This window comes from Pantherophis guttatus, chromosome 1 (assembly GCF_059756535.1).
Source record: "Pantherophis guttatus breed Tessera chromosome 1, ASM5975653v1, whole genome shotgun sequence".
Taxonomy (NCBI): Eukaryota; Metazoa; Chordata; class Lepidosauria; order Squamata; family Colubridae; genus Pantherophis; species Pantherophis guttatus.
In genome coordinates, this window is record NC_142063.1 from 157,242,633 (window position 1) to 157,257,305 (window position 14,673).

The 14,673-nt window shown below is 39.1% G+C and overlaps 1 protein-coding gene across 4 annotated transcripts in view; it reads right to left on the minus strand.

The window, feature by feature from the left end:
• Nucleotides 1-9,854: 9,854 nt before the first annotated feature.
• CCDC141 (coiled-coil domain containing 141) overlaps nt 9,855-14,673 on the minus strand; it is a 127,996-nt gene continuing 123,177 nt past the window's right edge. For all 4 annotated transcript variants that reach the window (XM_034428601.3, XM_034428615.2, XM_034428613.2 and 1 more), the window contains 3 exons: nt 10,287-10,441; nt 10,065-10,194; nt 9,855-9,982 (listed from right to left, as the gene is read on the minus strand). In XM_034428601.3, the coding sequence (XP_034284492.2) occupies nt 9,945-9,982; nt 10,065-10,194; nt 10,287-10,441 (323 nt within the window). In that variant the 3' untranslated portion in view covers nt 9,855-9,944. The remainder of the gene's footprint in view (nt 9,983-10,064; nt 10,195-10,286; nt 10,442-14,673) is intronic.

Here is a 14,673-nt window from a genome sequence, read left to right on the forward strand (position 1 = left end):
GGCTTTTTATACTCCTGATCTGCTGACAGGTCTGCCTGTGTCATTTCAACATCACTTCTCATTGGCTTTCGGAAAGGAAGGCCTTGGGAGAAGAGGGGGGAAGGGTCCACTTGGAGCAATAGGACCACCTGTTCGCCTGATTGACACATCTAATTTTGGCCATGCTGAAGATGGAGCAACCAGGCTGTTCAGAAACTCTAGTTGGGAAGGTAGACAACCATTGTACCAGATGCTCCTAAGCAATTCAGGCCTTCAGTATAATCCTTCAATAGAATAAAAGAATAGGGGAATGTAGGTAGAGATGTCAACACTTAACCCAGAAAAATCCATCTGTAATCACCATACAGTCAACCCTGTTACTGCCACTCAACCAGTCACATGGTGGGGAAAGAAACAGCTATCAAATGCCATTGCCCAATACTCTTGTTCATGCCATCTGGCCTTTGTTATTGTGGCAGGATATACAGTTTCATCCAAGCAAGGTCCTTGTGCTTGTTTAATGGCCAATACATCGTAGCAATGACTTGACAGTAGATGCAGTAGTAGCAATGACTCTAGACTGTAGTTTAGATCTGAACAGATGATTTTGTATTTGTTGAATAATCTGAAGTGACACTCATAACCTTACGGCGAGCTTAACCTAATATATATTAACTCATAATGGTACTGGCTGCGGAAAGGGAACAGGCTATAACCAGCTCCATGCTTCAAATAGTATCAAAGTGAAGGCAAAGATATGAATTTGAAACTAGCGGAAGAGCACGGAAAAAGACTTATTCAGTTCACTCTTCTCATTGCTGAATAAAACATTCCAGCCTAGCATCAGAAGTGACAGAAAGGGGAAGGTGACACCCCCCCCCCCGATCTAGTGCAATTGGCCCTCACTCTTACAACATTTGTTGAGCAAAGACATTTCAGTGGTTTCATAATGCCACTGCATCTAGAAATCTTACCTTCTCAGTTCTTACATTTAATTTAAGCACCTTCAATTTGATTAACAGGGGGATACAATCAAGATCAAGGGAGGTACTAATACCACTCTATAAAGCCTTAGTAAGGCCACACCTAGAGTACTGCATCCAGTTTTGGTCACCACACTATGAAAAAATATGTTGAGACTCTAGAAAGTGTGCAGAGAAGAGCAACCAAGATGATTAGGGGACTGGAGGCTGTATGAAGAACGATTGCAGGAACTGGGCATGGCTAGTCTAGTGAAGAGAAGGACCAGGGGAGACATGATAGCAGGGTTCCAATATTTGAAGGGCTGTCACAGAAAGGAAGGACTCAAGCTATTTTCCAATAGCTTGGAAAATTTCTTGTCTGGACCCGAAGGCCAGACAATATTCCTTGTCTGGCATCCAAAGGCCAGACAAGGAATAATGGATGGAAACTGAACAAGGAGAGATTCAACCTGGAAATAAGGAGAAATTTTCTGATAGTAAGAACAATCAACCAATGGAATGGCTTGCCTTCAGAAGAGCTTCATCACTGGAAGCTTTCAAGAAAAGACTGGACTGCCATCTGTCAAAAATGGTGTAGGGTCTGCTGGGCGGGGGGTTAGACTAGATGACCTACAAGGTCCCTTCCAACTCTGTTAATCTGTATCTGTATTTGGTAGCATAGTTATCCAATATCAGTGTAAAATGTTTAAATGATGAGCTGAATAAGTTAAAAGAGGAACCATAGTGTCAGTTTTCTTAAAGAAAAGCCCAAAACTAATAACTGTTGCTCCAAAAGGCAGGGATTCTGACAGTAAATCTCTTTCTCAGGTTGGACAATAAGTGCATGCAGGAAGGGAGATGGCCAGGCTTTTTTCCACACTTCTATTGTTTGCAAGTTTACATAAAATTTGCCTGTGCTGATACATCTATGTAGATATACACATTTATCCTTGCTATAAAGGTAAAAGGTAAAGATTCCCCTTGCACATATGTGCTAGTCGTTCCCGACTCTAGGGGGCGGTGCTCATCTCCGTTTCAAAGCCAAAGAGCCAGCGCTGTCCAAAGATGTCTCCGTGGTCATGTGGCTGGCATGACTAAATGCCAAAGGTGCATGGAACACTGTTACCTTCCCACCAAAGGTGGTCCCTATTTTTCTACTTGCATTTTTTACGTGCTTTCGAACTGCTAGGTTGGCAGAAGCTGGGACAAGTAATGGGAGCTCACCACATTACGTGGCACTAAGGATTCAAACCGCTGAACTGCCAACCCTTCAATCGACAAGCTCAGCATCTAAGCCACTGAGCCACCGCATCCCTTCATCCTTGCTATACTATAATCCAAATTCTTACTACAGGTAGTCCTCGATTTATGACCACAATTGAGCCCCACATTTTTGTTGCTAAGGGAGAACATTTGTTAAGTGAATTTTGCCCCATTTTATGCCCTTTCTTGCCACAGTTGTTAAGTGAATCATTGCCGTTGTTAAATTAGTAAGATGGTTGTTAAGTGAATCTGGCTTCCCCATTGACTTTGCTTGTCAGAAGGTCGCAAAAAGTGATAACATGACCCCGGGACACTGCAACGGTCATAAATGTGAATCAGTTCCCAAGCGTCTTAATTTTGATCACGTGACCATGGGGATGCTGAAACGGTCATAAGTGTGAAAAACGGCCATAAGTCCCTTTTTTCAGTGCTGTTGTAGCTTCGAACGGTCACTAAATGAACTGTTGTAAGTCAAGGACTACCTGTATTATTTAACACAATATATGTACCTATGGTGGGGAGGACTGTGTGCAGGTGTGCATGCTCAGCCTTCTGCCCAAGGTTTGCTGATAGGCAACTTCAAGACTTCTAACTATCCCAATGAGAAGGAAATCTTCTATAGTTTCTCAACAACTGAAATCAGCATTGCAATCCTTCCTTCCTTCCTTCCTTCCTTCCTTCCTTCCTTCCTTCCTTCCTTCCTTCCTTCCTTCCTTCCTTCCTCATACAAATTTATTATTATTATATATTTTTTATTTTTTGTATCCATTTGTTACCGCACTGACAGCTGCAGTATCTACGTTGGAGCCTGCTCATCATTTATTTCATCTCTCCCCTAATGCCTCTAACCAAAGCTGGCCTTATGTTCACCCATAGAGACTTTGTGTATGTCCAAATTTCTTCCAAAAATTTATAGTATTACTATATTTGATTGTAAGATTTGTTCCTGAATTTTAAATTGCTAAATTGCTGTCAAACACTGATGGGTCAGTTACTTGGCAAATAATCTACAGATACTGTATATTAAGGGATTACTCTTTCAAACAATGGGATTCTTTTTTTTCTAATTGTCCAAAAATGTATCCCACACCAGAGAGCAATTTAGCTGTCTTGAGTGCCATATAGGTAGAAAAGTGGGGTATAAATGAAAAATAAACATTTTAAAATGCATATTCTTTTTAACATTGTAAAAGTGGGAACTCTTCATTTATATTTATTTTCTAATTTGTCTTCTAGTACTTTTTTTGTTTTGTCCCTGTCCATAGAACAATGGGCATTTTAAAGAATGTAGTCCTTGACCAATCATAAAAAAATGCAATTATTCATTCCTGTGTTGTCACCATTATTGTCTTTCTGCCACCCATGTTCATCACTTTTTATTAAGGCACAGCTCTGGGACCACATCCAAGGCTCCGTGGGAGGGGTATGTAAAAGCTAGGAGTCTCAGATTTTCCCGTCTTGATCTACATCTTCTTGTTCCTGAGTAGCACAGCATTATTTTTCACTGTGTAGATAGTGCTTGACTCAGAACCACAACTGAGCCCAAAATTTCTGTTGCTAAGAGAGACACAGTTGTTAAATGAATCAGTGCAGCTTAATGACACAGTTCTTAAGTGAATCTGACTTCCCCATTGGCTTTGCTTGTCTAGAAGGTCGCAAAAGGTGATCACATGACCCTGGGACATTGCAACTGTCATAAATATAACAGCATTGAAAAGAGTGACTTATGACTGTTTTCCACACTTACAACCATTGCAGCATCCCCATGGTCACGTGATCAAAATTCAACGCCTGAACGTGAGTAAGTCACTCTTTTCAATGCTGTTATAATTTTGAATGGTCACTAAACGTACTGTTGTAAATCGAGGACTACCTGTATCAATCTCCTAAACTCTGTTTTCCTTTTCATTTATCTACATAAATTCAATCCAACCCTTGGGAATTTTCTGCCAGTTTGCGGAAGGTTACTCAGTTTTGCGTAACTAATGCTGACTGTGCTGCACAATCCAAGAGAGAAGGAACTAGGCATGAAGAACCGAAGAGCAGGGGATCCTTCGTCTTTATCTTTCTCTTTACACCAACCCCTATCCCACTAGCCATCCTCATTTTTTCTTGGTCCCATATTAGCAGTTACCAACCAGGACCAATTTTGCAACAGCTTTAAGCCATGCCAGCTTGGAAATATGGTAGCTACTATAATTAGCTGCTGACCAAGCATCAGACTGTGGAGTATGGATGACAACTGTCAATGACGCAGGACATATAGAAATGCAAGGGTGTTTGGAGTCAGCTGTAGCACTTTTCTGGAACTCTGTGAATGAAGAGGAGCTAGTCAAAATTGTATTTTCCACAGTAAAATTATTTTTTAATTAATTGGTAAGGACAATCAGATCTTTTCTGATGGAGCCCTCAGACCTTCAACGACGATAAGATCTCCACTGTTTTGACAGCAATGGATATTCAAGACTCAGATGAAGTGATATTTGTTACTATTCCCATTTTGTTTGTTTTTTAACCATTGTAAAGCAATTTTCTTCAGCTACTGGTCATCAAAGGAATTACTATATTTTAGATCAGCTCCAGATATTGGGCTGAATTTTCATGGTGATTGCTGTGATAAATTGGGAAGATTTTGGTCTGCACAAACTTTTAGTCTCAGGATGTCTTTATGACACGTTAAGATCACTTTCTTTTCCCAACAGTGAAGATCTACTACTGAAGAAGTGATTATCAGCTTATGACCACAACTGAGTCCCAAATTCTGTTGTTAAGCGAGACATTTGTTAAGTGAAGTTTGCCCCATTTTAGGAACGTACTTACCACAGATGTTAAGTGAATCGATGCAGTTGTTAAATTAGAAACAAGCTTGTTAAGTGACTTTGATTGTCAGAAGGTAAAAAAAGAAGATCGCATCAGTGGTGAAATCCAATTTTTTTTACTACCAGTTCTGTGGGTGTGGTTTGGTGGGCTCAGTGTGGCTTGGTGGGCGTAGTTTGGTGGGGAAGGATACTGCAAAATCTCCATTCCCTCCCCATCTTGGGGGAAGGATATTGCAAAGTCTCCATTCCCACCCCATTCTTGGGCCAGCCAGAGGTGGTATTTGCCGATTCACCGAACTGCTCAAAATTTCCACTACCGGTTCTCCAGAACCTGTCAGAACCTGCTGGATTTCACCCCTGGATCACATGATCCTAGAATACTGTGACCATCATCAATATGAACCAGTTGCCAAACATCTGACTTTGGAACATGTGGGAAAGCTGCAATAGTCGTGTGGAAAATGGTCATGATTCATTTTTTACAGTGCTGCTGTAATTTTGAACAGTCACTAAATGAACTCTTGTAAGTCAAGGACCAGCTGTATTGTATCACCTTGGGAGGAACAAAACAAAGGCATCTGAGATGGGATATTCTTCATAAGTAGAGGAGTGTCTCTTCTATAGTGTATATCAGTGTTTCTCAACCTTGGTAGCTTGAAGATGGGTGGACTTCAACTCCCAGAATCCCCCAGCCAGCGCTGGCTGGGGGATTCTGGGAGTTGAAGTCCACCCATCTTCAAGCTACCAAAGTTGAGAAACATTGCTGTATATCCTATAAAGCCTGAAAAAAGAGCTTGGGGCCATAGCATTATAGCTTGAAAAATCAGGTTCCAGTTGTACCTGCTATCCAAATAGAAGGATGTGGTAGAATAAATACTAATATTAGGCTGTTACATACTGATCACTAGGTTTGGAGAAAAGTATTAATTCATCCATTCAGAGCCTAAAGACAATACTAGTTTAACATTCCAAACTTTAAAGATACAAATACTGCTGTATGTTCTATGGATTAGCCTTCCTATCAAGAGAGAAAGATAGCTTTTTCAACGGACTGCATGCCCTTTCAAATTATATTTGATTTCTCTGTGGATCCGTTTTACTAATCCATATATTTTTTTTCACTATTAAAAACCTGTACTTTTATGTTTGGAAGCTCATATTAAATTGAAGAAGTAATGTCAGACCTCAAAGCTACTGCTTCTATGTATATATCACAGTTCTTGATGCTGCGTATTAGCAATATAAATGAAGAGAAAAATCAAGCTCACAGCAAGCAAAATAACTGTTTATTGACAAATTACATTTTATCTTACTTCTCATTGTATAGTTACATATTATGAAAATATGAGGTTTCCTTTTATGTTTTGCTTTAAGGAGGTAAAGGATAAAAAGATTACAAAGTAATCATACAACATATTATTTCGCTTCATTACAGATATACTAAATTATCCATTTAAAGTTTCTACAGAAAATACTAAACAGATAAACCTAAAACAAAATAAAAAAATCTTATGCAGTTCATTTCACCTTTGAAAATCAGCCATGACTGAGAAACAAAACTCTCTAGTACAAATTTTCTGGATTTATCACATTCATATAACTGTAAACTCTGCAGGTGTTTACCCCATCATATGCTGGGGAACAACTGTTTCATCACGAAGTTGGATTAAGCTGCATTCTTCCACAATATAATATTCACTCATTGATTTGGTGTCACCTTATGGGAGAAATTCTTCATTAGCCACCCGTAGCTACACCCATGTAGTTAACTTTGTGAGTGAGACATTTTTCTCTCCTTCATGGTACCGCCAAATCTTTAAATTGTGAATCCAACTTTAAAACTAGAGGGTTGCAGCCAAATATGTCATTCTAGTCTAGGAGATCCTGGTTGTGTCTCTTTTATTATATAAAAGTATTATATTATATAAAAATTTTGTAGATGTTAAGCATAAGAGTATCCAATTAATTCATGTTGGCAACATGATACAAAACTCTTTGGAAGACCAATTATAGTATAATATAATATATTACATTACATACTGTATAATTATTGTATAGTATATAATAATTTATGCTATACTTTTCCAAGGTTCTTTTTTCCTCCAATAACTCAGGCTATATCTTCCAATTTCTCCTCTTGATGTATCTCTGCGATAATTAAAGTGCAGCTCTCATTTTCTACAGTCAGAAAAAGGAAGCTCAATTTTCTAATGTACAGCTCACCAATAGTCGCTGCCATCAGGTCTTAACACATTTCCAGTCTCATAACAAATCCTTCATAGAATCTGTTTTGAATAACAGGACTGAGGTTCGAGAAAGAATGAAGTCATTTTTAAAAATATTACCACTAGGCAATTCAGATTATCTCCATCCTCTTGGATCGAACAGGAAGCTTTCAGGGCAGATGGTGAGGCTCACAGGCAGATTTAAATCTTGACAATTGCATTTTTAGAAACTGAATGCTGATTATCCCTTTCGGTACGTAGGGGGTATTGAAACCATGTTCATACACATCCATACACAAGATATACACAGTACATGCCACACTAGCTCATTCTTGCTATTACATGAATATGAAAATATCACTAATCCCCACCCACCCCACTTCTAAATGCTGGGAGTCATTTGAAAGTCATCTGATTCCCACCAGACTGGTACCAAAAGTAGTCACTGTTGGTATCTGTCAAGAATCATACTTTTCCCCCTTCTCCTTCTCCTTCTCTTTTCCTTCCTCCGTCATCCTACGTTCTCCCGCTCTCACTCTCGCTTTCACAGTCTTTTATCGGTCTTTCCTTTCTTTTGGCTCCTCTCTCTCAGCAGTTGTTTTTAGTGAATCACAGCTCTTCTCTTTAAATCGCCGCTAGTTTTCTGCTGGAGCTTCCTTCCTCTTTGCCAAATATTTTAAAATTACTCACTTTGACAGTTCAAGCCGCAACACATATGGGAGTTCCTCACAAATGAGAAGGGCACAGTCTGCTAATAATGCTTTCTCTTCCAAGTGTATTGTAGTTTGTCATAGCCTCGAGTCCGCCATGTCAAAATGACATGACAGGACACATTCGCACCGGGTTAAAGAGGGCTTCCCTCATTCCAGCGGGTGGTTGCTTTCAACCTCGTTGTCCCCCAGGCTTCCCCTCTGTTTCGTGTGGATCTCCAAACTCAACGCACCTTCGAAGGGTCCCCAAGCACGAAAAAATCAGAGTCAAAGGACGGAGATCATCCTTTTCCCTCTGCACTGCCCCGACATTGCCACCGGAAGTCTTAAGAAGTGGCAATGGGGGGAACAAAAGCATACAGTAAATCTGTATCTGATAAATCACTCTCAACAGTGAGTTCCCATGACAAAATGCTTTCACATGACAAAATGACAAAATAGCATATCCAGCAAATGCTATTTATATAAAAGTCAAAAATTCTGGTCAGTGATCCCGACTAAATAAAGCTTATTGAATAAAACCTACAAAACATTAGAAGATTGTAAATGATAAAACTCACACAACAGAGGCATTGGGGGAAAGCAATATGTCCTTCTTTTCCTCAGTGTTTTATTTGAACTACGCAAAAATGAAAGACTGGGAGTGGAAAACTTTGTGCTAGTATCACCATCTTCCTTTCAGAAGCAAGCAGATGGTTTCACTCCCCTTTTTCCCACTGCCTCTTTTAACCTCTGAAAATCTGCTCTGGGGAAAAAATTGTCCTTCTTCTCCCATTCTCCTTTTCTGGATTTTGTCTTTTCCATGAGCAGAAAGATCTATTTTCTTCACAAAGTCTGGTCTGACTTAACATAGTTAAGGATAAAATATTTCAATGCGTGAAACTTGATCTGGAACATGAAGTGTCACAGAGCAAGTATGATTTGTTTCTTCATGACAAAACAGAGGACTGTAAGCCACCTGCTGCAAACAGCTTTGAAGGGCAAACTTTTTTTAAAAAAATAAAAAAGTGCACTAAAACCTCATAAACTTTCATATCTTGCCACATTTAACATTGTGAGAGCTTCGTTTGCCAGAAGGTTCCATAGCTTCCTACACATTACAATACAGGAGCTTTCCTGTGGCCACACAATATGCATGGACTGTCTACACATTGATTTTGAATGATCAACAATTCTTATTCAACAGAAATTCTGTTCAATAAGTGGCATTAGCCCAGTGGTGAAATCCAATTTTTTTTACTACTGGTTCTTGGGAGTAGCATGGTGGGCTTGGTGTGGCTTGGTGGGCATAGCAGGGGAAGGATATTGCAAAATCTCCATTTCCCCCCCCCACTCCAGGGGAAGGATACTGCAAAATCCCCATTCCCTCCCCACTCTGGGGCCAGCCAGAGGTGGTATTTGCCGGTTCTCTGAACTACTCAAAATTTCCGCTACCGGTTCTCCAGACTGCTCAAAATTTCTGCTACCAGTTCTCCAGAACCTGTCAGAACCTGCTGGATTTCACCCCTGCATTAGCCCATCCCCCATTATTGTCCTCCCTGATATCTGAGATAACCTTAATTACCTCACAAAGTCATTGCCCATCACTGTATTGTGTACAATGTACATGATCACAAGGAGAATTTCCTTACCAGGTATAATCTTTACTTCATAAATCGCAATCACTTAAAGGGTTCCTCTGCTTTCAGTTTTGCCTCTTTGGAAGTTTGAGTTTGAAAAACCTGAGTCTGCTTGTGGCCCTTTGCCTCATGGTTAATGTCTGAACATTAGCTGCTTTGTTGATGAAAAAACACACAATAAAGAAAATACTTGAGGGGCTGTTCCTGTGCTTCCAAAGGCAAAAGGAACTTAAATTGAAGTTACCTCTTGGAATGTTTTTTTATTTGATTTTGACCTCTCAAGCAATGTCAGTCTTGACCTTGTATTGCTCAGGGTGTGGCAGTCCTCATTTCCCCCCCCAGCAAATGGCCTTTCTCTTGATTTGATTTAGTCTTGCATTGAGGATATGTCACTTTTATTTTTCTCTGAAACAAAATGAAAGTGTCAGATAGCACGGGAACAAGGTCTTCCTCATTTATTATACTAATGTGGTCTAAGTCCAGTTACCTATTACTCTGATGAAAGCTGAACAGTGCGCCTCCCCTAATTCATTAGTGGCAAGACAGATATATTTTCCAGTATCAGCAACAACTGCGTTTCTTTTTACAAGGTAGTAGATGTCCCCTAATTTCTCAATCTGAAAAAATAATAATAAAGAAATATGAAAATAGATTAGTGCTGAAATGAAAGGCATAAGCCACTGTTCCCAAAGGAAACATTTAAACATACACTTATTTCCCTTGCTGCCATTCTGATGCCATCTTTTGTCCAAATGACATTTGGCCTTGGCTCTCCGTGTATTGTACAGTGTAGATCTAAATCATCACCTTCTTGCAGAATGAGGTGTCCAAATTTGTTTATGAAGTTGGGCTGTTTTCCTTGTACTGACAAATGAGAGAGAGACACAAAGAAAACAAATATATGGCGCTTAAAATAACAACATTCAGCTAAGGAAATTAAGTTAGACACCACAGAGAAGCAATTTATAGGAAACTGAGTCACATGCAACAGATGTGAGGTTAAACTGGATTGCAACGTGAATATGGCCGTGCAGCAGAAAGGGACCGTTAAAACTGAGGGTGCACCAATAAAATAAAATAATTTCTAAGTTACAGAAAGTAATAGTTCTATTCTGCATTGGCCAAACCTTATTTCGAGTACTGTATAAAGTTCTGGAAAGTATTAGCACAACTGGAACAGGTGCGGAGAACAGTAACAGAAATGATCAAAGGGTTGGAAAGTGAGGCCATGTTCCGAGGCTGAAACAGATCTCTGAGCACAGAGGATTAAACTGTAAATCCCACTGCCGATTTCTCACCCTGCATTTAGATCTATTTCAGTCATAAGGCCTGCCTGAGGCAAGATGGGGAATCCGTTGCTGCTTCCAAGCAGCAGTTAGAAGAAATGTGTTTTAGGGGAAGAGATTTGCAAGAGACGCTTGATTACCAAGCTTGGATTTGCTGAGAAATCTCTCCTCCCTGATTGACCAAGAAAGACACTTTCTGACTGAGCACTGGATCTCTGCAGGTGCTTCAGTTACAGTGCAGAGATCCCCACACTGCTCTGAGCACTTTAAGCCCCCAAGCATGAAGTTTACATCTCAAATGTAAACTTAGACTTGTGTACTTAAAAAAAAAAAGTGTGGAAAGACTCTGAAATACTCACAATGAAGGAACGGTTAGTGAAGATGAGCAAATTTGCAAAGATGGAAAATTAACTTGTTTGATTATGGATAAGTCAATAAGTACATTTGTTAGTAACTGGAAACCCTTTATAGATATTTTACTGAAAACAGAAAAAAAAAAGAACCTGTGATTTAGGAGTTGGCTGATTAGAAAAGGATAGAATATGGAGGGAAGGGAGCATAATGTAACTTTAGACAGAGAAAATAAAATGCATTTATAACTGTAAAGAAGACTGGAAGCTGCTCTCTCTATATTTTTTCTGGTTTTTTCTGTTTCACTTTTTTGTATTTTTTTCTTTAATTTCTTTCCTATTTATTTATCACTTTCCTTTTACTTTTCTTTCTTTCTGTCTTTCCTTTCTTTTTTCTTTACATTTTGATGCTTTTACTTTGCAAAAAAAAAAAAACCTTTAAGAAAAAATAGTTTTAAAAAAGTTGATTGTCTGTAAGAGCACTAGGACTAGGAGAAAAACTGAGAGGATGAATCATGTTGAGCCTTAAGAAGAAACCACTGGGGACATATTATGATCCTTAAGTCCTGAAAGGGGAGAAGGGACTCCGTCTAAAAGATCAAGACTTCTTTTCAAGTGCAAGACAACAGGACATGAAATAAAAACAAATAAAATAAAATTATCTGTTTGCAATCAAATGCATTCTGATCAAATGCTATGGAAAACCTTAATTATAGGACAAAAATTGAAAGTAATTATTGATGCATTCAAGCAGAAGCTGAATCCTGGTGAGGATACTTTAATTTGGGTTCATGCAATAAACAGAGGAATTGGCTTAAATGATGCTACATCTTTGGAGTCTTTCATAAACCGCAGCAAAGATTTTAGAAGTAATAGAAAAGTATGGGATCTGTAGGTATGGTATTCATGTCAACAATTCACCTGAAAAGCTATGTTCACGTGCTAGGGATGATATTAAAGTGTCAATCACTTTCTGATGTTGTTTTGCAGATGAACTAAACCTTACAGAACTACAGAGCATAAAGTACTTAATCCCACTGGGGCAACCCAGGTTATAATTCTGCCTTACACAGCAAAACTGGGCTTACAATGCGTTAAGCAATAGCCTTCATACTTTTTGTATATTTATACAAAGTCAGCTTATTGCCCCCACAAACTGGGTCCTCAATTTACCCACCTTAGAAAGGATGGAAGGCTGAGTCCACCTTGAGCCTGGTGAGAATTGAACTCGCAGTAATTGCAGGCAGCTGGATGTTAAATGCTGCCTTAATAAGAGGCATTAGCCTCCTATGCTACTCAGGCTCCTAGTGACTCTAGGCCAGTGTTTTCAAACTTGGCAATTAAGATATGTAGACTTCAACTCTCTGAATGCTGGCTGGGTATTTCTGGTAGTTAAGATCCATATATCTTAAAATTGCCAAGTTTGAAAAAACACTGATTTAAAATTATATTTATCTGTAAACCTGCATAAAAATCTTCCCACAAGAAAATGTTCCTGTTTGCATTGTGGCACAAATTATTGGAAGCAAATTGGAAGCTCTCCATACCTGTGCTGCAAAAATCCAGATGAGAGTTAGATAACAGCAAAGGCAAGCATAAAGCTTTTTCCTTCAACTAGCCATCATTTGAAATTTGGCACATTCATACTTCAACTAAATTGGCATGAAATAGGTATAGAAACTCTTATCATATTGCAATTTTGCTGTGGGAGGTCTAAGTAAATAACAGAGTTAGGGCACAGGTTTTTGGTGTTGTATTAAGACTGCTGCAGTTACACAGAATTGTGTATTATAAATAAGAAAAAAAGAGGCTGGTATGCAATGCTTAAGAAGTTACTTTTTTTTTTTTTTACTTTAGCAATCCCACTTACACAAAAATAAATCAGGTGTGGTTAAGCAATATGGCACGGATCATTGCTCCTTAAGGATAAAGCCATTTTTAGTCTTGGATTAAGTGATTATATGAAGATTTGAGGAAATGTAATTCTCCTGACAGATTCCTCCGCAAATAGATACTTTACGAACAAAGGGGGAGGGAGGCAACTACTATTAGTTCAATTCCCCTGCTAATTTGAAAAAAAAAAAAGAACTTTAACCAAATTAAGACTTCTTATCTCCTTCCTGAGGCACCATATCATTTTCAACAGTGGTACCAGAGAAAATCAAGAGCTTTGTTGATTTATGGCACTCAGTTTTTCTGTTTTGTTTAGTTCCTTAGTTGTGCATTTATGCTGTATTGGACAGTGGAGAATACTAACTGAAGATGTCAAATAATCAAGGGCAAAGAAGAAGACTCAGAGATAGGTTGCAGGAAACTCAAAAGAGATTAAGAGCAAGGCTTTGCAAGAAACTTGAAACCATGGAATTGAGAGAGGAAAGCTTCTTACATTCTCTAAAGTCTAAAAGAAAATGACTGGTATATAATATTTCCCATCTCTGTGTTATAAATGCAAAAATATTGTTTGAATGAGATTTTCCCCAGCATAGGCTTCTTCTTTAGATGGAGGTTTACAGGGGAGAAACAATTTCTTTATAATACTTTATTTTTCTTTTTAGTTGCCAGATTTGGAAATTGCATAGAAATAGACCCTCTTCTGAGTAAACGGCTAACAGAAATTACTATAAAATAGGCACTTTGTCATGGAGCAGCTCCATAGTTTACACATCTGTGTAGAGTGAGATATTTTCTATTTCTAGTTCAGATTCTATTTACCCATGAGGGTTTCTCACTTAAGATTCACAAACAGCAAACAAGTCTTTGCAGTAAGTCTGTTCACATAAAATCACAAAGAATCTTGTTAGACATATGTTAATCCCGGTATAAATCTAACATATGTTGGCATAATCTGTAGAAGTAATCCTATATTCTTCTGAACACTTCTGAGAATATCATGGAGAGCCAAGAAAACAAGCAGATGGATCATCAAATAAATCATCCCAGAGTTTTCACTTGAGGCACAAATAATCAAAATTCACAGAATATCAGAGTTGGAAGGGACCTTGGAGGTTTTCTAGTATAATACCCCGCTCAAGCAGGAGAGCCTATAACATTTCAGACAAGTGGTTGTCCAATCTCTTTAAAATTTAAAATGTTTATAACTTAAAATGGTTAAATTTGGAAGATCATGTAAGGACCATGACCAGGGAGGCATTTGCCCAGGTTTGCCTGGTGCATCAGTTGCGCCCCTACTTGGACCGAGATGCCCTACGCACGGTCACTCATGCGCTCATCACCTCTCGTATTGACTACTGCAATGCTCTCTACATGGGGCTGCCCCTGAAGACCACTCGGAAGCTTCTGGTGCAGAATGCGGCTGTGCGGGTAGTGATGGGAGTCTCCCGACACTTCCATGTTACACCTCTCCTGCGCGACTTGCATTGGCTGCCGGTTGCCCTCCGGGTGAGATTCAAGGTGCTGGTGATTACCTATAAAGCCCTACATGGCCTAGGCCAGGGATATT